Below are 23071 nucleotides of genomic sequence, written 5' to 3' on the forward strand. Positions count from 1 at the left end.
ATAAGCAAAGAGGGGGGGGGGGGGGGGGGGGAGAGAGAAACACCCATCACACACTTTTCAATCAATTAAACAAAACTGATCATACATAAAGATTGTATTTTCCCCGAACAGTGTTATCAGAGACCGTTGCTACCGTGTCTTGATAGTTGAAAAAAAAGTTACCAGATTTAAAAGCCAGACAACTTAACCTTCATTTACAAACCATGCCTATATAAGCTCTGTACATTTTTATTTTTTTATTTTTTTTACAGCAAGTTAATATGCAGGTTAAAAATGTCTTGACATACGGTACACAGGTGCCAGAAATCAACTTCAGTGGATGTAAAATTTGAGAAAGGCATTGCAACTTCTCATACATTTAAGGTACATACTGTATTTACACATGGGGGGAGTATTAAATACTCTGCAGCACTGTATTTCACTCTGTACAGTACGTTTGTGGCAACTTGGCACAATCGCCTCATTTCATCTGACATTCAATGTTTCAGGTTATGAGGGACGTCTGACCAAAGAACAGAGCCCTTTAAAGCTTTAAATAATCCACAAAACCAAATAGTGTCATCTTGTCAATGTCATTCCTTTCTGCAAGCAGCCAGCACAAAGTCAGCGACCAACTTTTTTTTATTATTATTGCTACAACCAGGGAAAGTGAGAAACTGCCAAAAAAAAAAAGCTGAATTTGATGAGCATATGGTTTGATGGAAACGTCATGCAATTTCAGGCAAGATGTAACAGCGCCACCCCAAGCACCAAACCAAAGAGACAAAACTAAATATATTTTTGCTTAGAACTGAATCATTTGTAAAAAAAAATAATAAAAACTTGTAGTAAATCTGTACAACCAAAATACATTTGGGATCTACATCTAAAGTTACATTACGGTTATATACACTTTTCCCCCTATCCATATTATCTTTCACAAGTAGTCTTCATTCAAACCCTACCATTAAGAAAACATAGCCTAAACAGGATCACATCAAACATCCATTTAAAACAATATGTCATTTATAATGTAACTCAAAACCAACTGTTGATCACACCTTCCTTTCCTGAATGTTTTTTTTCTCCATATATACAGCAAACAAATTTATTGGGTGGCTGGTTGTAAACTACTGCATTTGGAAATTAGAATTGTCCAAATATGGGAATGGCGCCAACTCAGATAAGTTAGTATAACATCCAGTTAATGTATGTAAAAATTGTGTAGTGTAGCTGGTAAAAATTTAATGTAGCCAGAATAAAATAATATTTCATCCAGAGTGACTCAGGAATATAACAGAATCAGGTCAGATCATGAACAAACCCAACTCTTCAAATATTCTAATACAATAGAACAAAGGCTTTCAATATGGCCTCTTCACTGAAGAGAGCTAGACTATTCCATCAATAAAGCTCTTTATGTTCTCTGGTGACGGGTGGGACTGGATTGGAAAGGGGAAGCCATGTTACGTTTTGAACAGCTGCTTCAGAACATTGATTGAAAGCAATTGATAAAAACAGAACTGATGTTAATGTTTTCTTTTTCCTGCAGTTTTTTTGCTCTAGTACACTCTTTTGCAACATTGCAACAATTAATTCAGAAAAGGGAAAAACTACATTTGTACAAATTGGAGATGCCACAATCTCTTTTTGCAAAAGAAACGACTTGTGCCCGCTTCTGTTGGAGAGCTTCAGCTGATCCTTGGATCCCTTGCTGCTTGCGACTGTCCTAGTCAATTTTCACATTTGTGTAGATCTTCCTCACGAAGGCACTTGTTCCCACATACCCAACGGCTCCTACAAAAGATAGATATTACAAGATGATTATTGATGCAATGACAACGCATGCTTTGCACTCGTTTGAGCATTTAAAAAACATGTTTACGGAATAACTCGGTCACAATACTTTGAATAAGAGAAGTTGAACCTACCACACATGATTCCCAGAGACGTACTGAATACTGCCATGTAGCCAAAGTAAAAGGACGTCTGGAACAGACCATACATCCTGAAACGGAGTGGGACAAAACAACTGTCAGCAGGCAGTGGTAGAAAAAGTACTCAATTGTCATACTTGAGTAAAAGTAAAGATATCTTAATTATTAAATCACTCAAGTAATAGTCAACGGGTATAATACTACTCTATTTGGTTTTAAATATACGCAAGTATCAAAAGTTAAAGTTTAAACCATTTCAAATTCCAGATGGCATTTATTGACGGATAGCCAGGGGCACACTCCAACACCGACAATTTACAAATTAAGCATGTGTGTTTAGTGAGTCTGCCAGGTCAGAGGCAGTAGGGATGTTCTCTTGATAAGTGTGTGAATGACAATTTCTCTGTCAAAATGTAACAAGTACATTTGGGTGTCCGGGACAATGGAGTAAAAAGCACATTATTTTTATTTTTAAGCTTGTTTTAGCTGATTTCATGGACCTATAGATGAGTACCTTCCATTTAGGACTATTTTTTATTGGCAACTTCTAGAACCAAATGTATTGTACTGATCAACATTTGCATAGAACAAGCAATCTCTTTTCAAAATGTGTGTGCCGTTTAAGAAATAATGATGTTATTGGTGAGGCAGAACGTGGCTGTAGAATCTGACTTTGTAGCTATGGAATCTAGACGGGAAGCAAAGGAAGACAAGTTCATTTGTTTTTGGTGGCGAGGGAGATGAAGTGAATTAATAGTTTGATTAATAAGCTTTGAAATCAGCATTTTTGCATATCAAACAAAGTACTAGGGTAGTGAATCCAGCTGAAAGTTAGTCTACAATTGAAAGCTGGATGCCATCGGTTTTCTCTTGCATTGTAAAAGTGTTTTAGCCTGTATAGACATTGTTTTGCGAAGTGACGAACATTTCTACATACCGTGTTGCATTATTCAATTGTGTTAACTTCTGTGCAGCATGAGTGAGGACTGGGGAGCTAATTAAAGCCCAGAGAGCTCTAACAATGAGTGAGTAGGTGGAGCAAGCACTATGCTTTTCACGCTATAAAGGGCCTGCAGTGATAACATTTGATCCTGTCGATGAGACAAGATAGTAGCTACTAAACAATTGGATACCACGAAATTGGGGAGAAAAAAGGGGTTAAAAAAAAAAAAAGTGACTAACAAAATCAATGGGCCCCCCCCCCCCCTATTCGATGCAAACTGGTGAGGGCCCCAAAATGTAATAACAACCTTCCCCTTTCTATGCACTGGGGCTAGTCTTTACGGTCAACATATTATTTACTTCAGTTGTGTACAATGTGTTTTAAATAAGAAAATGGATTTTGGAACTCACTTTGTTTTGAAGAAATAGTAGTAAAAGGAGTACATGTAAACATAAACTGCAGTGGATGCAGCAGAGAGAAAGCTTGTCCATTGCCTGAGTGGAGAAAAACATTTTTTTAATTGAAAAGCACAGATACAACGTCCTCAGGCTGGCTATTACTGTGTTACAGTAACTCTGGTGTCAAGGTTTTCCTGAATTTAGCTGTGTTATAGTCCTAAAGCTGGCCATGTTTAATATCCATTAAATTGTTGGGGACATATAGTATGCGACTTTCTTTTTAAAGTTTTACCATCCCGTTAGTCAGCACCTAAAATTTGGGCGTGCGTTTTTAATAGTTTTAAAAGCTAGCCATATAATTATATACTTACTTTGGCCTAATCACACAGTGGTGTATAAGGTCCCTCATTTAATTAATGTAATGTCTCTACGATTACATAATTCAAGTAAATTCATTGCTGGTTATCTTTTACTCACCATCTGTAGTCCTCAGCATTGAGGAGGAAGTAAGTACAAACAATGGTGACACACACAGTGACAATGCAGAGGATAACCAGGACCAGCATCATGAACCCGTACACGTAGTAGATCTTGTAGGCCCAAAATGAAGTGAAAATGAAGTACCTGCAAAATAAGCAAAAAATGCATTTCCACTTCCAGCTACGCACAGGTATTATTTGGTGAATTATCGAGCTGCTAAATGCTGATATGCAGTGCAGTCGGAAAGTATTCAGACCCCTAGACTTCCCACTTTTTTACGCTAGCCTTATTCTAAAATGTAATTGTTCTTTCCCCCCCCCCCTCATCAAAATCGACAGTACCCCATAATGACAAAGCAAAAACATGTTTAGAAATGTATACAAAATAAACTAAAATATTTTATTTACATAAGTATTCAGACCCTTTACTCAGCACTTTGAAGTACCATTGGCAGCGATTACAGCCTCAAGTCGTCTTGGGTATGACACTACAAGCTTGGCACACCTGTATTTGGGGACTCTCTCCCATTCTTCTCAGCAGAACCTCTCAAGCTCGTTCAGGTTGGCTGCACAGCTATTCTCAGTTCTCTTCAGAGATGTTCGATCGGGTTCAAGTCCGGGCTCTGGCTGGGCCACTCAAGGACATTGAGACTTGTCCCGAAGCCACTCCTGCGTTGTCTTGGCTGTGTGCTTAGGGTTGTTGGAAGGTAAAGCTTCGTCCCAGTCTGAGGTCCTAAGCACTCTGGACAGGTTTTCATCAAGGATCTCTACTTTGCTCCATCTTTCCCTCGATCTTGGCTAATCTCCCAGCCCCTGCCGCTGAAAAACATCACCCACAGCATGATGCTGCCACCACGCTTCACCCTAGGGATGGTGTCAGGTTCCTCCAGACGTGACGCTTGGCATTCAGACCCAAGTTCAATCTTGGTTTCATCAGACCAGAGAATCTGGTTTCTCATGGTCAGAGTTCTTTAGGTGTCTTTTGGCAACCTCCAAGCAGGCTGTCATGTGCCTTTTACTGAGGAGTGGCTTCCATCTGGCCATTACCATAAAGGCCAGATTGGTGGAGTGCTGCAGAGATGGGAGAACCTTCCAGAAGGACAACGAGAGCTGTCACCTCCCTGACAAAGGTCCTTCTCCCCGAGTGTTCAGTTTGGCCAGGCGGCAAGCTTTAGGAAGAGTCTTGGTGGTTTCAAAATTCTTCCATTTATGAATGGAGGCCACTGTGTTCTTGGGGATCTTCAATGCTGCAGAAATATTTTGGTACCCTTCCCTAGATCTTTGCCTCGGCACAATCCTGTCTCGGAGCTCTATGGACGATTCCTTCGACCTCATGACTTGATTTTTGCTCTGATACTGTCAACTGTGGGTCCTTATATTGATAGGTGGGCATGTCCAATCAGTTGAATTTAGCACAACGGGACTCCAATCAAGTTGTAGAAAAATATCAAGGATGATCAATGGAAACCGGATGCACCGGAGCTAAATTTCGAGTCTCTTAGCAAAGGGTCTGAATACTTTTTTGGTTGCATGTCTAAACCTGTTTTCGCTTTGTCATTATGGGGTAGTGTATGTAGATTGAGGATTTTTTATTTTATTTAATCAATTTTGGAATAAAGCTGTAACTATCTAGATCAGTGGTCACCAACCTTTTGACTCAAGTGATCTTAACTCTACCCGTCATATCTTTTTTTTCAAACATGACTTAAAAACGTAAGCCTATGCAACATCAACCAATTAAAAACAGTTCTGTAGCATTGAGGTTTGTGCAATAGTCCATAAGCCCAAAACATTATCATTGCATATTGGCTACGCTTGAATTGCCCTGCCAATGTTGTTCTTTACAGACCATTTTGAAATTCAATTTCAAAATTGTAGGTATATGATCACACTGGTTGTATTGCTTGTGAGGCACAGGTGAGTGAGTCCTTTTTTGTTTTACTGGGCTGATGGCCTGCATCTGATGGTCAGTCTGAGGGGAGGGAGCAGCAGTTAGTGAGCAGCTGCCTCTCACCCAACTCACCGTCCCTCAAGAAGGGTGCAATTGCGGCCAGCAAGTCAGGGCATTCCTGCATTTGCAGGGATCCCTCTATATACTTCAATTGGTCCATTTTTAAGTTAGGACTGGCGGAAGCGCTCCAGTAAAGTAGGTGGCGTTAATGCACAATAACGTTGAACAATGCTGCCGATAAACCTCACAGAAGGGGCGACAACGGTAGCTAGCTAGCCATACAACGGTAGTGTCCTTCAACTAGCAAGCTAGTTAGCAGACGGTGTCGCCCTAGCCTCCCCTCTGTTGTGCTATTGGGGCAACCGGCAGCCATTGTTCCCCGCCTGTTGGGCACGGTTTTATCCGGTACACAGAAGGCAGGAGCGACACCGCGTGTTAGCAAGCTAGCACACAGTGTCGTTAGCTAACACAGGGTGTCGTTGTCGTCCCAGCCTCTCGCCTGCTGTGCTATCGGGGCAACCAGCAGCCAGTGTCCCCCACCTGCCCAGGAACGGTTTTCCCGCAGTTCTGTTATCAATGAGAGCAGGCGGGAGTGAAGGACACCGTCTACCGGTATTACAAGAATATCATCATAGAAGCATAACATTTTTTAAAAAAAAGGGCAAATCCTCTAAAGCCCAAAAAGTAGGCTACTATGTCATATTGTGAAATGTGCATTCAAATACATTTTTACCTGGCCAAATTATTAGATTATATTTTTTGTTGTTGCCAGATTTAAAACGCTCTCCCCACTGTTTATGCGCAGTGAGGATTCACCATCTAGAGAATTATTTTGTAAATCTACAAAAAAAATAAAAAATATTAATATATATACACATACACATATATACACACACACACACACACACACACACACACACACACAGCTCAAAAATATAAACACTTAAACAACACAATGTAACTCCAAGTCAATCACACTTCTGTGAAATCAAACTGTCCACTTAGGAAGCAACACCGATTGACAATAAATTTCACATGCTGTTGTGCAAATGGAATAGACAACAGGTGGAAATTATAGGCAATTAGTAAGACACCCCCAACAAAGGAGTGGTTCTGCAAGTGGTGACCACAGACCACTTCTCAATTCCTATGCTTCCTGGCTGATGTTTTGGTCACTTTTGAATGCTGGCGGTGCTTTCACTCTAGTGGTAGCATGAGACGGAGTCTACAACCCACACAAGTGTAGTAGTGCAGCTCATCCAGGATGGCACATCAATGCGAGCTGTGGCAAGAAGGTTTGCTATGTCTGTCAGCGTAGTGTCCAGAGCATGGAAGCGCTACCAGGAGACAGGCCAGTACATCAGGAGACGTGGAGGAGGCCGTAGGAGGGCAACAACCCAGCAGCAGGACCGCTACCTCCGCCTTTGTGCAAGGAGGAGCAGGAGGAGCACTGCCAGAGCCCTGCAAAATGACCTCCAGCAGGCCACAAATGTGCATGTGTCTGCTCAAACGGTCAGAAACAGACTACATGAGGGTGGTATGAGGGCCCGACGTCCACAGGGGGGGGTTGTGCTTACAGCCCAACACCGTGCAGGACGTTTGGCATTTGCCAGAGAACACCAAGATTGGCAAATTCGCCACTGGCGCCCTGTGCTCTTCACAGATGAAAGCAAGTTCACACTGAGCACGTGACAGACGTGACAGAGTCTGGAGACGCGGTGGAGAACGTTCTGCTGCCTGTAACATCCTCCAGCATGACCGGTTTGGTGGTGGGTCAGTCATGGTGTGGGGTGGCATTTCTTTGGGGGGGGGGGGCGCACAGCCCTCCATGTGCTCGCCAGAGGTAGCCTGACTGCCATTAGGTACCGAGATCAGATCCTCAGACCATATGCTGGTGCGGTTGGCCCTGGGTTCCTCCTAATGCTAGACCTCATGTGGCTGGAGTGTGTCAGCAGTTCCTGCAAGAGGAAGGCATTGATGCTATGGACTGGCCCGCCCGTTCCCCAGACCTGAATCCAATTGAGCACATCTGGGACATCATGTCTCGCTCCATGATTCAGAAGAAGATTGGGAGAATGTCATATGGTCAGATGAAACCAAAATAGAACTTTTTGGTAAAAACTAAACTCGGCGTGTTTGGAGGACAAAGAATGCTGAGTTGCATCCAAAGAACACCATACCTACTGTGAAGCATGGGGGTGGAAACATCATGCTTTGGGGCTGTTTTTCTGCAAAGGAACCAGGACGACTGATCCGTGTAAAGGAAAGAATGAATGGGGCCATGTATCGTGAGATTTTGCTTCCATCAGCAAGGGCATTGAAGATGAAACGTGGCTGGGTCTTTCAGCATGACAATGATCCCAAACACACCGCCTGGGCAACGAAGGAGTGGCTTCGTAAGAAGCATTTCAAGGTCCTGGAGTGGCCTAGCCAGTCTCCAGATCTCAACCCCATAGAAAATCTTTGGAGGGAGTTAAAAGTCTGTGTTGCCCAGCAACAGCCCCAAAACATCACTGCTCTAGAGGAGATCTGCATGGAGGAATGGGCCAAAATACCAGCAACAGTGTGTGAAAACCTTGTCAAACGTTATCTGTAAGTCTTAACCTCTGTCATTGCCAACAAAGGGTATATAACAAAGTATTGAGATAAACTTTTATTGACCAAATACTTATTTTCCACCATAATTTGCAAATAAATTCATTAAAAATCCTACAATGTGATTTTCTGGATTTTTTTTCTCATTTTGTCTGTCATAGTTGAAGTGTACCTATGATGAAAATTACAGGCCTCATCTTTTTAAGTGGAAGAACTTGCACAATTGGTGGCTGACTAAATACTTTTTTGCCCCACTGTGTGTGTGTGTGTGTGTGTGTGTGTGTGTGTGTGTGTGTGTGATATATATATATATAAATAATAATAATTTGTTTTGACCTCAAAGCAGTAGTAGCTGAATGCAAATCAGGGAGCCAAATGAACGTCTTTCAACGATACGATACGGTTCTGACTTTTTGGGACTGTCACCAAAGAGATCAGTTCAAAAAGAGCCGTTCATTCGTAAACTAGCCTTCACTAGTGAGTGGAAGGGAGAACGCGGATTTTATGGCGTATAAAAAAAATACGTGTTGAAAGTGATGAACAACAACTTAAATATGAACTTCCTCAAAAATATGTATTTGTTCAATCTCTCTAGTCATGGTTTCAAAGTCTTGAAATTTTACATAAACTTTGCTGTGAGTGCAGTCTACAGTGCAAGGAAACAAAGGTTACATATGTAACCGCAGCTATGTGAGCTATTTTGATCACTCCGCGGAGGAGTGGCACGGCTGGGGTCCGCCCCTATATAAAGACCCCATGGCCTCGACACACGTTCTCTACATCCTTTTTGAGGCGCCTCTAGCGCCGTAGAGGATTGGAGTGATCCAAATAGCTCACATAACCATATGTAACCTTTTATGTTTCACTATATTGGTTCACTCCAATATATTGGTATACCCGTACCAGAGTAGTCGGTGCTTGAGGGACCTGGCCAGCCAGCGGTGAAGTCCCAGCACGGGACCACGACGCAGGGGCTGTCAATGTGGAAGGATGGTCCCGGCACAGTCCGCGGAAAGGGAGGCGACGCCCAGGACCGCTGAACCAACTGCTGAGGGAGGTGCCACATTCACCTGATAGTACCTAGCAAAGGTGCAAAAGGAAGCCCAGCTGGCCGCAGCACAGATGTCAGCGAGGGGCACTCCTCTCACAGTAGAGCCCAGGATGCAACCACACCTCGTGTTAAATGTGCCACCACAGATCCCAGCACTGGCCTGCCAACCAGGCGGTATGCTGTCGTAATCATTTCCATGATCCAGTGAAAGCCTCTGCTTTTATAGAGTCCTGGGGGTTGGGCTCTCACCATAGACAAAGAGCTGGTCTGTTGTTCTCACTGACCATGTCCACTCCACACAGGCAGCCAGGGCCCTCACAGGGCACAGTATGCCAAGCCCAGAGGCCCTGGTGTCACCGACATGGAGCACCACAGGGGGCAGTGCGCATTGTCCAGGGAGGCAAAACAGGTCCACCTGCGCCCTCCCGAACTTGTCCTACAGGTGCTGCACCACCTGGGGATGTAGGCTCCAGTCCCGAGGTGGCAGGCCCTCCCTCGAGAGCATATCCACTGCCACATTCAGGATGCCAGGTAAGTGTGCTGCATGTAGAGACGCTAGATGTCCCTGAGCCCAGAGGAGCTCCCGTGCCATAAGATTGAGGTGGTACAACCTCAGTCCACCCTGATGGTTGATGTAAGCCACCACTGTGGTGTTTTCCATTCTCACCAGGACATGTTGGGCCAGCAGTACAGCTCGGGGCTCTAGTGTATTGATATGCCTGCCGCTCCAAGTGGGTAGCCAACAGCCGCTGGCCGACCTGCCCTTGGTCATATCCCCCCAGCCGAACTGGGAGGCATCTGTGCTGACTAGCTCCCGGCGGCACATCCTCAGCATCTCCACCCCACCTGAGAGAAAAGAGTGACAGCACCACCTCAACAATGCCCTGAGCGGTCACCCGCAGCTGGCGGTGGTGCTTCGGGTGCAGCCGGTGGGAGTTGAACAACCAAGGCCAGAGATGGAGCAGGCCCAGGGGAATCAACAACGAGGCCGCTGTCAGCAAGCCGGATACCATCCGCCCCAGACGAAAGTGGTTGAGGCAAGATAAGATCACCTGAACCCTTCTTGTGGGTAGGCGTGCTCTCATGAGGACTGAGTCCAGTTCCATGCCAATGAAAGCCACCCTCTGGGTTGGCGTCAGACTACTTTTCTCGTCGTTTATAGTAATGCCCAGCCCGCCGCCGATGTGGGTCAGGAGTTTGTCTCTGACAGGACCTGGGTCCTGTGGAGGTCCAGAATAGGTTGAAACCCTGTCTCTTTTTGGGACCACAAAATAAGGGGAGAAGAACACACCTAGACGTTCTAAACTCTCGATCCTGCGGATGGCACCCTTGTCCAGGAGAGATCTCCAGACGCAGGGTTGTGCGCCTTTACGAGGCCAGGGAAATAGAGTCAGGGGTCCTGCCGAGGCACGCCTTTCCTCTGGCGCCCCAGGCACGTCCCTATGGCGGTGACGGTTGACAGGTTGTTGTTCCCCCGCACGCTGTGCCCCTCCCCACTGTCATTCCTCAGCACGAGGCGATGGGGCAGGAGAGGGACCCCACCGTCGTTCAAGTGCAGGTGGGTGGTGACGGTCCGTCTGCCTTGGACCCGGGGTGGCGGCATGAACAGTCTCAGGGTCTCCGAGTCCCTACAAACCTTATCGGTCTGCATGTCATTAACCCCTATGCCAAATGTCAGCCCTGGGGTGATGGGGAGAGTGGCAAATATGCTCTGGAGAGCAGCTGGCATACAGGATTGGGCCAGCCAGACATGGCGCCGGGAGGTAACCTACTGTGCCATGGCCCATCTGTTGGAACGGGCCACATCCCTCTGGAGCAGGGAAAGCAGGCGAGACACCTCCATTGCTTCCCGGAGGAGCTCCTGTGCCCCCTGCAGCTGGGGAAACAGAGTCTACAGGAAGGCCTGGTAAGGCAGCCAAGAGAGCAGAGGGACCCATATGTGGCTTTCAAGTCCGCATCAAATACTCTGGGGGGGGTCCCGGCTTCAGTCGCGGGTCCGCCCTATAATTTCCTGGTCCGGGAGGACCATGGCAGCTAGCATGGTGTCCATGGTTGGGTACCCCGAGGCCGAGTGACTCTGCGCCCGCCACATAACTCCATGGTCCAGTCTCTGCTTTGAGTCGGAAGCGCCCCTTGGCAGAGGCCCGGCTCTCCTGCAAGGCCTCACGGAACTCAGCAGAGATGGGGACAGATGGAGTCATCACTGTCCACCAGTTTGATGCCCAGTGCAGTGGCTACCCGAGTGAGTAGGCCCCTCATAGCCTCTCGAGCTCTGGGGGCGATGACGCCCCACCGCCGGCTTTGGATGGCCTGTCAGCCGCGCTCACAGTGGTGAACAGTGCCAGCATCGTCCCCCAGGAACAGCCCATTACTGGCCAACAGGTCGCCGTCGAAGCTATCAACCTCCGTTCAAGGTGGTCTTCATTGACTGCACTGAAGCAAGCTCCTCTAATGTCAAATTCTGGTGTTATGCCTCGTAAGAATACAAACAACTGCGCCGTGTCACGTGCATCACTGCTCTCATCCAGGGCCAAGGAGAAATAGGTGAAATCCTTTACCTGGTCTTTCAACTGTTGTTCCATATTCTCTGCAATGTTCTCAACATGCAGTGTCACTGTCTTGACAGGGAAACATTTTCAAACAGCTCTTTGTCGGGGCAAAGTATTGCTGCAGAGTTAATTAAACATTCTTTAATGAATTTGCCCTCAGCGACTGGCTTGCTATGTTTAGCAATTTTGTGGGACAGTACATAGCTAGCTCTCGCAATTTGCTGAATACAGTTTTGTGAAAAGCCCTGGCTGCTTTTGCAACTGAGAAAAACTCGATGCACCTGCCCTCTGCTCAGAAGACATATTCCTATATTTCTCTGCATGCTTCGTCTGGAAGTGTTTTGGACAAGTTGCTCTCTGCACACAGCTTTTCCTGATACCTCAAATAAATATTTTGATGTCCACACATGCTGGATCGCCGTACATTCATCGAAAAACGAATAATTAAAATAGGAACTCAAGGCTTTATCGTTGGGTTTTCATAGAAATGTTTGGTGATAGACAAGGATTGCCTTGGAGATCGACCGGTTGGTGAGAACTGATCTAGATTATAGTGTAGTGAGGTTAATGTGAGGTAGTACTTACATTTCAATGAAAATGGAACCGAATGGAAGGATGCCTCCCAGACAAACAATGACAGCTGGCTCCATGAACCTGGAAAATGTTATAAATTTACAATCAACTCACAATACAAACAGTGTCACCAATAGTTCACCAATCAGAGCTATGCAACTCCAGGCCTCAGCACGGTTTTCATTCCTCTGTTAATCCAGGACTGGTTTCAAACTGGGAAAGTAGGTATAGACTTTGGCCAATCAGACCTTTATTGAACTATCAACGTGAAAATAAACTTAACAGTACAGTGGCTCTCAAGTAGCAAACATATCAGCACTGGGATCTTAAACAAACATCAATGAATGTAAAATACAAAAATGGCACACATACATTGCTTTTAGTGAGTTGTGCTGTACAAATAAGATCATAGTCATAGATACCATTTCTTCTCAGGGATTGGCCGCGGCACTGCATTGACTCGACACGGAAAGTTGGGCTGGCCAGAGAGGTTTCTTCCCAGAATGGTCCCCACAAGGTTGAGTGGCAGGATAACAAACAAACAAATGCAGCAAACAGCCACCTGAAAACAACATGAAATTGTAGAATCCATGAGATGATTCATGAGAGAGCAGACTATATTTAAGCAATAAGGCCTGGGGGGGGGGGGGGGGGGGCATATTGGCCATTGTAATGTTGGTGGTTCGAGCCCTGAATGCTGATTGGCTGACAGATGTGGTATATCAGACCGAATACCACGGGTATGACAAAACATTTATTTTTCCGTTAGTAACCAGTTTGTAATAAGGCACCTCGGGGTTTGTGATATATGGCCAATATACCACAGCTAAGGGGTGTGTCCAGGCACTCCACGTTGCAATGTGCACAAGAACAGCTCTTAGCTGTGGTGTATTGGCCATATAGCACACCCCCTCGGGCCTTATTGCTTAAATATACCACAGCTAAGAGCGGTTCTTAATCACAACTGAGTGCCTGGATACAGCCCTTAGCCGTGGGATTTTGGCCATATACCACAAACCCTAGAGGTGCCTTATTGCTATTATAAATTGGTTACCAATTAACAGAATTTCTGGGGACCCCATTTTTTGCTAGAATTTCTGCCAAATCCACCCCACATCTAATGATACAACCTTTAAAAAACTATTTTTATATCAACAAATAACCAATTCAGTACATGTTCATCTCTCGTTTAAATTAACCATTTACTCAATAAAATAGTAATTTTCTAATTACATTTCTCAATAACATTTGTATGTTGTCCCATACAACACAATGATCGGTTCTCTTTAATATTTTGAATACAACTGCTCTAAACTCACCATTGTGCCAAAAGGGATGGCTCGGGAGGCATGGTAGTACATGGCGATGAAGTTGATGAAGAAGGCTGTCCCACACACCATGGCAGGGATCAGGAAGGCCCCGATAAACATCTGTTTAATCCATCGTCTGCCTATGGGATCAAATGTAAAATCGGTTACCATAAGGGTGCACATTATGAGTGAATGACAATCTACCATACCATGTGAAAGAGAGCGACACGGCTCTATGTAATTTATTGGTCTGTGACTCACTGACACCGCCCCTGATTAGAGGGGAATAATGCAGCCCAAGAGTTAACACACACACACACAGGAACTTTAAGTCACACTCAAGAGAATATGAACACGGGTATGGTTTCTGTGTTCACACATCCCATGCACATATGTCCACCCACACTCACAGACTGGAATAACACCATTCAGGTACTGGCAATATTTACTCATGGGTCAGGCTGGCTAGCCAATCAGGACCTGGAGACACTGCATAGCTAGAGCGCACACAGTAGTGAGACGCATGGCTATTGTCCGATTGGCTAAAGCCATGAGCTGGAGGAGATATTGATCTCTCATGTGAGGGGGAGAAAGGGTGAGGATGGGTGAGTCAGCCCGAACAGCTCCAGAAAGAAAATGCTCAAGCTAGAAATTAGTCCCACGGCGCCCTCAGGAGGAGGATTCTGTAACACCATGTGCTATTTACACATAATGACACTAACAATGAAGCCACATTTTTGTCAATAGGCATCAACCGCAGCATTCTACACAAAGTACCACAAACAGTGTTTTGACCACCCAGGCTCCATGTTCAGAAAATGTCATAGTGACAATATTGTAAAACTTCCCTTGCAAAGTGCAGTAATAATTGAGGTGTGATGTGTAGGAATGGAGTTTCTATTTAAGACAAACCCTTACATACCTCCTTGTTTTGCATACAAACTTCCGCCAAAATAGCCATTGACAGGAGAGGTGGCAGCATACACAAAGATGGCTGTGCTCAGCATGGATCCTCTCCTGCAGAGACAAACAGGAAGCCGCAGTGCGCATGAACACACCCACGTTAGACAGAAACGAAGACACACTCCATTAGGTTATCTGCGGGGAGGTACTCATCACTCACTCGGTGTACAGATCCTCAATCATGGCCACGACGATGACGATGAACGAGACCGAGAAGATCTGGCATCCAGAGCCAATAAGAGAGGAGAAGATCATTGGGTGGCTGGACGGCCGGAACACGTCTCCATGGACCTGCTTCCACCCATACTCATCCCCCAGGTCCCTGTCCTGCAGCAGGGAGAGGCGTCAAAGGTCCAGGGGTACATTAAGACAAAGGACATACAGCTAGCCAAAATCATACGAAGCCCTGGGCCTAAACTAATAAAGCAAAATCTAAAGTGCATGATGTTCAATGTCATTTTCTATCACTAATGCTACCAAGGCTATGAAATGTTACCATGTCATCCATTTCCTCCTCTTTGCTGTATCTAGCATAGTCCTTCCTTAGAGTTCTCATCAGGATCATGGACACCAGGCCAACCAAGAAGATAACCATCATGAAGGAATTGAAGATGGAAAACCAGTGAATCTAGAGAAAACATACTTTTTTTTATTACCACAGGGAATATCGCACATCACTAGATTCCAGAACATGACATCCTTGAATCACAGAATTGTTAAAGCTGCAATATGTAACTTTCTGGGTGACCCGATAAAATTCACATAGAAATATTAGTTATAGAGCTGTCACTCATTGAAAGCAAGTCTAAGAAGCAGTATATATGTTCTGTGTGTGCCATTTCTATGCTTGCCGTCTGTTTAGATGGCACAATGATTCTCTACACTATACTTGCTTGTTTGGGTCACAAACTGAAATTAGGCAAACTATTAGAATTTTAGCAGCCAGGAAATGGCGGAGCCATTTCCACATACTGCATCTTTAAAACAGGTTGATCACCGAGTACTGTACAGTTCAGTGCAAAATTGCATTGCTTATCTTGAAAGATTCAACTTACTCTGTGTTGGAAAAAAGATGGATCGAGATACTTGTCAAATCGGTCTTCAAACTTCACATCTGACTTCTTCCACTTTACCTGTGGTAAAAGACGATTCACATCATTCCTTTGGCAAATGAGCCACGTTTGGATGCTGATGTAGGGGACGTAACTTTATATAAAACAATATAAAGCTCGGTGTAGTCAATTTAAACATCACACCCCCAAAATACATATTCAACCCTGTGTATATTAGAAAAATCAAGTCCCATTTCCCGTCTCCATAAAGCAATTGCAAATACTTACTGAGTACGACATTGCAATTCGTGTGTTAGGCACAAGCTTGACTTTGCCTTCACTTGTCAGGTTGACATCAACAATTCGGTTGCCATTGAAGCCGATCTCCAATTTCTTGTAAGTCCACAGATAATGATCCTCTCCGTTTTCATCTGCCTCGCCAACAATTCCTAGAATATAGAGAGATTAGTGCGATGAGTGCACTGCCACCAGAAATTTACTGGCAACATGGCAAGTTTGGTGTGGAATGCAGTAACCGGATCCAGGGCCAAAGTCCATATTTATTTACTCAGCTACTGGAACTATTCCGTGGTTATAAAAACTTGGGCAAGGCCATCTGCCCCACCTCCTGTGCATATATATATATATATATATATATATATATATATACATACACGCAGAGTACACCAAACAATAGGAACATCTTCCTAATATTGTATTGCACCCCCGTCCGTCCGTCCCAGCCTCAATTCGTCAGAGGTTGTATAGTACAAAGTGTCAAAAGCGTTCCACAGGGTTGCTGGCACCTGTGGAAGCAGGTTGCCTCCAATGCTTCCCACAGTTGTGTCAAGTTGGCTGGATGTCCTTTGGGTGGTGGACCATGCTTCATACACACGGGAAACTGTTGAACGTGAAAAATGTACAAACCGATACGCCTTAAATCTTTTGTCTTGCCCATTCACCCTCTGAATAGCACACATGGTTAGAGTGTTGGACTAGTAACCGGAAGGTTGCAAGTTCAAACCCCAACGCTGCTGTCCCCAGAACTGGATAATTATTCAATGATTGACATTTTTGACTAATCTTCCTCTCTTATTTGGCCTAGGCTTCTGTTTTATACCACGTAGGTAGGTTGTAGCCTACATTGCGAATAATAGGCTATGGAAATAGGCCTACTCTTTCATAAGCTTTGCTCAGCTGTAAGTTCTTTTCACTTCCAATTGGACTTTTCCATCTTGATATTGTTCACTCGATTTCACTCTGTCATTCAAAATAAAACTGTCCAAAAATGGCCTATAGACCGACTTTCCCATTTGAAAGCTGCAACTTTAGGACATTAAACACGAGCCTATTTGGGAAATACGCTTCATAACTAACTTGTATTAATGCTTTGATAGGCTATTTTAATTAGTAGGATTTGCCTTTTGGTCGATTGATTTGCAACAGCAAGGAAGAGGGATGCATGTGTCATTTCCTTTATAGCTAATAAACTAATATTTACTGAACTGTATGGTTTTTTAAATGACTCACCGTTTTTTTTGTCTTGCTATGGTTTGTTCTACCTCTGTCATTATTACCTTAGGCCTATGATGGGTTCTGACTTCTAAACTTGAAATATGTTACAGAGGGAGAGAGAGGAATGCCGAGTTGACATTGTCAGAACATGTTAATGTTTTTAGGTCATTCAAAAACAACTTCAAACTTCCTGATATAGCCTAGAACTCTATTAGATAAATTAATTGTTTGATCATGAAGTAGCGCGGTGGGAGAAAGCCAGCATGCATAAAAACCAAAGTCATATCAAGTGGGAGAGAAAAAACACATTTAGGCTTTAAAATAATTAAGACACCAGTGTGTCTGGTAAAAATATTCAAAGAGAGAAAAAAAAATAATAATTCTGACTGGACATTTTGCGCTGCTTTGGTGAAACGCTTAGCTTGTTGAAAACATATTTATTGAAATAGCTTATGCAGGCTATAGCAAAAGCCACCTAGCATGGCCCGGCTGTGGGCTGCCGGGTCAGCTCTACTGCGGTGCCAGTCAAGTTTAAGTAAACTATACATCGGCACGTCGCCCAACCCTAGTAGGCACCATTACATGTGAAATAACTCCATGTTTAAGACATTCCTCATTCCAAAACTGGGCCCTTTTCAATAGTAATGAACTAGGCTTTTCCATAGAGAACCTTTGTCATAGTCAAACAACTTCCCATACCAACCAGTGAGGCAACAGATAAGCCCAGAAAAGTATGAATGAACATTTGGATGCCTTCATTTCAACTGCCTCAGGGGCATAACTGATTCTCCATAACTAAATGACTGGACAAGTTGCAACAGGCAGTGCAGCAGTATCACTCACCCCAGATAGGTAGGTCATCAATGTACATTTGGTACCAATAGTGGTTTTTAATGGCATATACAAAGGCATCCCGTTTGGCTTTGTCCAACTCGATTTCACAGTATGTTTTTTGCATGACTTCATCTGTGAGAGCAAAATGACAACAACAAAAAAAGTGTTTAGTATGACATAACACTACAAGACATAATGCAAGTGTAGGCTGCTTCTGGGTCTAACTTCATGCTAGGAAAGAATATAATTGACTACTCAAAATCAAACAACGCTGATCAAATAGTGACTTTGTCACTCCAGGGTCCAAGTAGTACAGTTGCCTGTGGGTGTAGATTTTTGGATACCTTTGAACTTAATGTCTAGGCCGCTGAACTCCAGCTCGACTCCTTGCAGAGCCTCTCCTAATGTCTCATGGTAGTGGCTAATGGTCTTTTTGGTGCCCACGCAGAAGGGCAGGGAGAAGTACTTGTACGTTTCTTGTCTGTTGTGGTAAGGCCCCACTGTATTCATCCATAAAACCACCTCCTCTTTATCTGTGTACTGAAAAAGGGAAGAAACACATTAAACATGCTATAACTTACTTGTTTTGCTAGTTCTCAGATGGCAGCATTTGGTATTCCATTCAAGGATATAAATTGTGCATTCAGGCAAATAAATAACAAAAACAGCCAACATGTTAGTCTATTCCAAGCAGCCTCCATCTATAAAGCTTTTAGATAGAAGCTGTCTGTGGCAAAAAATACATTGACAATGAGTCATAAAGTTACTCTTGTAATGACACCATGTCAAAACCAATCCACACGACATACAGGCATATGTCATCAACAACAAAATGTATATTGAACTGAATACAGGTCTTTTCAACCGGAGTGAAAACTCAAGCAAGCGCCCTTGTTAGTTGTCAGCTTGACAATCATGGGCAGAAAACAATGTAGCGACAAGGGGCTTTATCCATATAAAAACTCACCTGATCACATTCACACTGACAACACAGCATTGGTAAGGATGTCTGCTTTGCGCTGGTTGTGTAGTCAGCTGTTCATTCTGCACTGAGTGCGGATGCAAAGCTTACTAGCTAGTGCTAACTGGCTACGGTACCAGTGAGGACCAAGCTGAAGCTTGCTCTTGAGAATCCAATGCATTAATAAGGCACTGTGCCTTATGCAAAGGGTTCTCAACTATAAACAAGGATTAAATCCAATTTATACTTGATCCAAAAATGTGGTTGGAGGCTCCATATGGAGGGACGCAATTGCGGAGCTTCTGGAGACACGCAGAGGCCAAATTGAGCGCCGTACTGAATCGCCATGCACCTCCCAAATTTTGTAACAATGCAGAGGGCTCTGTATAGCTCTGCATTGACATGATTGGTTGATGGTAGGTGGGGGCGGGAGGTTCTGTATAAACACACTCACTTCCTTGACAACAACAAAGCGCAAGAAGTATGACTTCTGCAGAGGCCATATCACCGTAAATGCTGTACGGCCACTGCAGACGTCAGATTGACCACGCAGAGCCTTTTACCGGTAAGACCATGTGAACTTTTAATGTTTATAAACGTCAATAATTGCTTGCAAATGACATACGTTTTTTTTTAACATACACTACATTGCCAAAAGTATATGGACGCCTGCTCGTCAAACATCTCATTCCAAAATCATGGGCATTAATATGGAGTTGGTCCCCCCATTTGCTGCGATAACAGCCTTCACCCTTTTGGGAAGGCTTTCCACTATATGTTGGAACATTCCATTCAGCAACAAGATCATTAGTGAGGTATGGACCTCAGTGCACGGGGCATTGTCAGGCTGAAAGAGGAAAGAGCCTTCCCCAAACTGTTGCCACAAAGTTTGAAGCACAAAATCGTCTAGAATGTCATTGTATGCTGTAGCATTAGGATTTCCCTTCACTGGAACTAAGGGGAATAGACCGAACTATGAAAACAGCCCCAGACCATTATTCCTCCTCCAAACTTTACAGTTTGCACTACGCAGTTAGCGTTCTCCTGGCTTCCCCCAAATCCAGATTCAGCAAGCTTTACACTACTCTAGCAGACTCTTGGCATTGTGCATGGTGATATTAGGCTTGTGTGCAGCTGCTCAGCCATGAAAAAACATTTCATTAAGCTCCTGACGAACAGTTATTGTGCTGACGTTGCTTCCAGAGGCAGTTTGGAACTCAGTCGTGAGTGTTGTAACCGAGGATGGACCATTTTTACAGGCTACGTGCTTCAGCACTCAGCAGTCCCGTTCTGTGAGCTTGTGTGGCCTACCACTTTACGGCTAAGCTGTTGTCACTCCTTGACATATCCACTTCACAATAACAGCACTTACAGTTGGCCGGGGCAGCACTAGCAGGGAATACATTTTACAAACTGACTTGTTGGAAAGGTGGCATCCTAGAACAGTGCCACATTGAAAGTCACTGAGCTCTTCAGTAAGGCCATTCTACTGCTAATGTTTGTCCATATTGATGGCATGGCTGTGTATTCGATGTTATACACCTGTCAGCAACAGGTGTGACAAACAGCCAAATGGACTAATTTGTAAGGGTGTCCACATACTTTTGGCCATGTAGCAGGTTCGCACAGATCCATACTGCTGTGTGTGCCTTCAACCAACAAACTACACTTCTGCTACACTTCCCCCTTACACACAAGTTTTCGGAGCAAGCTAGATAGTTGACCACCTGTATTAATTAGCTATATTCTGTCTGACTTCAGTAAACAAGCGCTAACATGGAGATATGGCCGTGTGGGATCACAAACCCTATACAAAAAAAAGTGTAGTAATTTAACTTTGTTTTTTTGAAAATTATTTGTCACTGATATGAAATACACGTCTCTTACGTTTCCAAACCAGCACCGCAAGCGATGCGCGTTAACGTTCAGACCGAGCTTCGGGGCTATTACAGCACTCCCCCGGCCAGAAGATACGTTAATGAATAAGACGCTAAAGGTAGTCAGTATCTATGAATAGGCTAGTGTTGACACTAGCCAACGTGCAAAGTTGAGAATTATTGGCTAGGTTGAAGCATGATCAAAACACTATATAGGTTACAGGTCAGAAATCAAGAGCAAAAGTATTTACTTCCAATTGTACTGTAAAACGCGGAATGCGATTTGCTTTTGTCTTGACCATTTGATGTCCTAGTACCTAGACAGGCCTGCCGCCTTAATAACCGGATATGCAGTCTTCGCAATGGCAACGTTAGTAAACTACCAAAAATACTTAACTAGCTAGGCATATTCCTAGAGTTATTTTCCTATATGTACTTTGCAAACTAGCTAGATAAGTAGTTAAATAACCAAATATGGATGAGTGGTTATGCAAAATATTCCTACCATATGTATGCAATGAGATGTCACTGGCTAACATTAGCCAGCTAACTTCGCTAGCTAACTTTGGTCCCCTACGTTAACTTGTTCGCCAACGTTAGTTATTGTATTTATAATTTATCAACATTGAACGTTAACCTCATAATAATGAACTAGTTAGTTACATGTAACGATATTATTACTCTTATCTCGCTGAGTTAAAAAATAATATATAGGCTAATCGGTTGTATCATGTAGCTACTACAGCTGGCTAACAAGCCAGAACGTCCATTATTTTCACACTACACACAAGGCTACCCATTTTTATTCGACCTCAAATGATCTTACCGTGTGTTCGTGTTCATCTGCCTCAATCGGCATTAACATCTCGGCAACCGAGAGAAAGACCACCACTGCAATCTTCCACCTGGAAGACCCCATCATTTTCTGGGAAAGTTTGCAGATTTGGGATGTTAGCTCTGTTAGTGCTATCCCACCTTCTTCCTGGTTGTACGACAGTGGCAGTTTTTCTGGATGCTCTCGTACGCATATGGCGTAAATTGCCTCACTCGCATCGCATTCGCTTGTGATTGATGCAGACATGTCACATGGCTTGTAATCTCAAATCAAATCGAAGACGGTGAACAATCCGTTGAATAATGGAACTCCGGTTTCTACGCTGTCCGCAACTTTCAGCCACGTCATCCGATTGTAAGTATTAGAAATGCCTCACCTTTGGGGGCATGAAACCTGGCCCACTTCTCATGTATGACTAAACTGTTGATATCTCATTTTACAGAGACAACTCATTGAACAGATCATCATTATACACTACCATTCAACAGTTTGGGAGTCACTTAGAAAATGCATTATTTTTTAAAAGAAAATATCTATTTTTTTGTCCATTAAAATAACATACAATTGATCAGAAATAGTGTAGACATTGTTAATGTTGTAAATGATTAGTGTAGCTGGAAACGGCAGAGTTTTTATGGAATATCTACATAGGCCCATTAGCAGCATCCATCACTCCTGTGTTCCAATGACATGTTGTGTTAGCTAATCCAAGTTTATAATTTGAAAAGGCTAATTGATCATTAGAAGACCTTTTTGCAATTATGTTAGCACAGCTGAAAACTGTTGTCCTGATTAAAGAAGCAATAGAACTGGCCTTCTTTAGACTAGTTGAGTATCTGTAGCATCAACATTTGTGGGTTCGATTACAGGCTCAAAGTGGCCAGAAACAAAGGCCTTTCTTCTGAAACTTGACAGTCTATACTTGTTCTGAGAAATTAAGGCTATTCCATGCGTGAAATTGCCAAGAAACTGAAGATCTTGTACAACGCTGTGTACTACTCCCTTCACAGAACAGCACAAACTGGCCCTAACCAGAATAGAAAGAGGAGTGTGTGGCCCCGGTGCACAACTGAGCAAGAGGACAAGTACATTAGAATGTCTAGTTTGAGAAACATACGCCTCACGAGTCCTCAACTGGCAGCTTCATTAAATATTACCCGCAAAACACCAGTCTCAACGTCAACAGTGAAGAAGCGACTCGGGATGCTTTCAAAAACAAGGACATTTCTAAATGACCCCAAACTTTTGAACGGTAGTGTATCTACTTGG

The 23071-nt window shown here is 43.8% G+C and overlaps 1 protein-coding gene across 1 annotated transcript; it reads right to left on the reverse strand.

The window, feature by feature from the left end:
• Positions 1-354: 354 nt before the first annotated feature.
• On the reverse strand, positions 355-21971 carry LOC139381989 (transmembrane 9 superfamily member 3-like). The gene is made up of 15 exons (XM_071125897.1): positions 21794-21971; positions 18474-18669; positions 18139-18261; positions 16069-16229; positions 15784-15861; positions 15225-15356; positions 14889-15055; positions 14688-14782; positions 13775-13905; positions 12878-13017; positions 12468-12536; positions 3735-3881; positions 3270-3353; positions 1911-1987; positions 355-1776 (listed from the first exon to the last, which is right to left on the reverse strand). The coding sequence occupies exons 1-15, from the start codon at positions 21887-21889 to the stop codon at positions 1709-1711; spliced, it is 1764 nt and encodes a 587-aa protein (XP_070981998.1). The 5' UTR covers positions 21890-21971; the 3' UTR covers positions 355-1708.
• Positions 21972-23071: the final 1100 nt, after the last annotated feature.

Source organism: Oncorhynchus clarkii, chromosome 23, assembly GCF_045791955.1.
Source record: "Oncorhynchus clarkii lewisi isolate Uvic-CL-2024 chromosome 23, UVic_Ocla_1.0, whole genome shotgun sequence".
Taxonomy (NCBI): Eukaryota; Metazoa; Chordata; class Actinopteri; order Salmoniformes; family Salmonidae; genus Oncorhynchus; species Oncorhynchus clarkii.

Coding starts and splice junctions, on each gene's coding strand:
- LOC139381989 (XM_071125897.1), bottom strand. CDS start 21,889: ATGATGGGGTCTTCCAGGTGGAAGATTGCAGTGGTGGTCTTTCTCTCG. Junction 13,018..13,774: donor CCATCCCTTTTGGCACAATG/GTGAGTTTAGAG, acceptor TGTTGTTTTCAG/GTGGCTGTTTGCTGCATTTG. Junction 3,354..3,734: donor AATGCTGAGGACTACAGATG/GTGAGTAAAAGA, acceptor TTCTCCACTCAG/GCAATGGACAAGCTTTCTCT.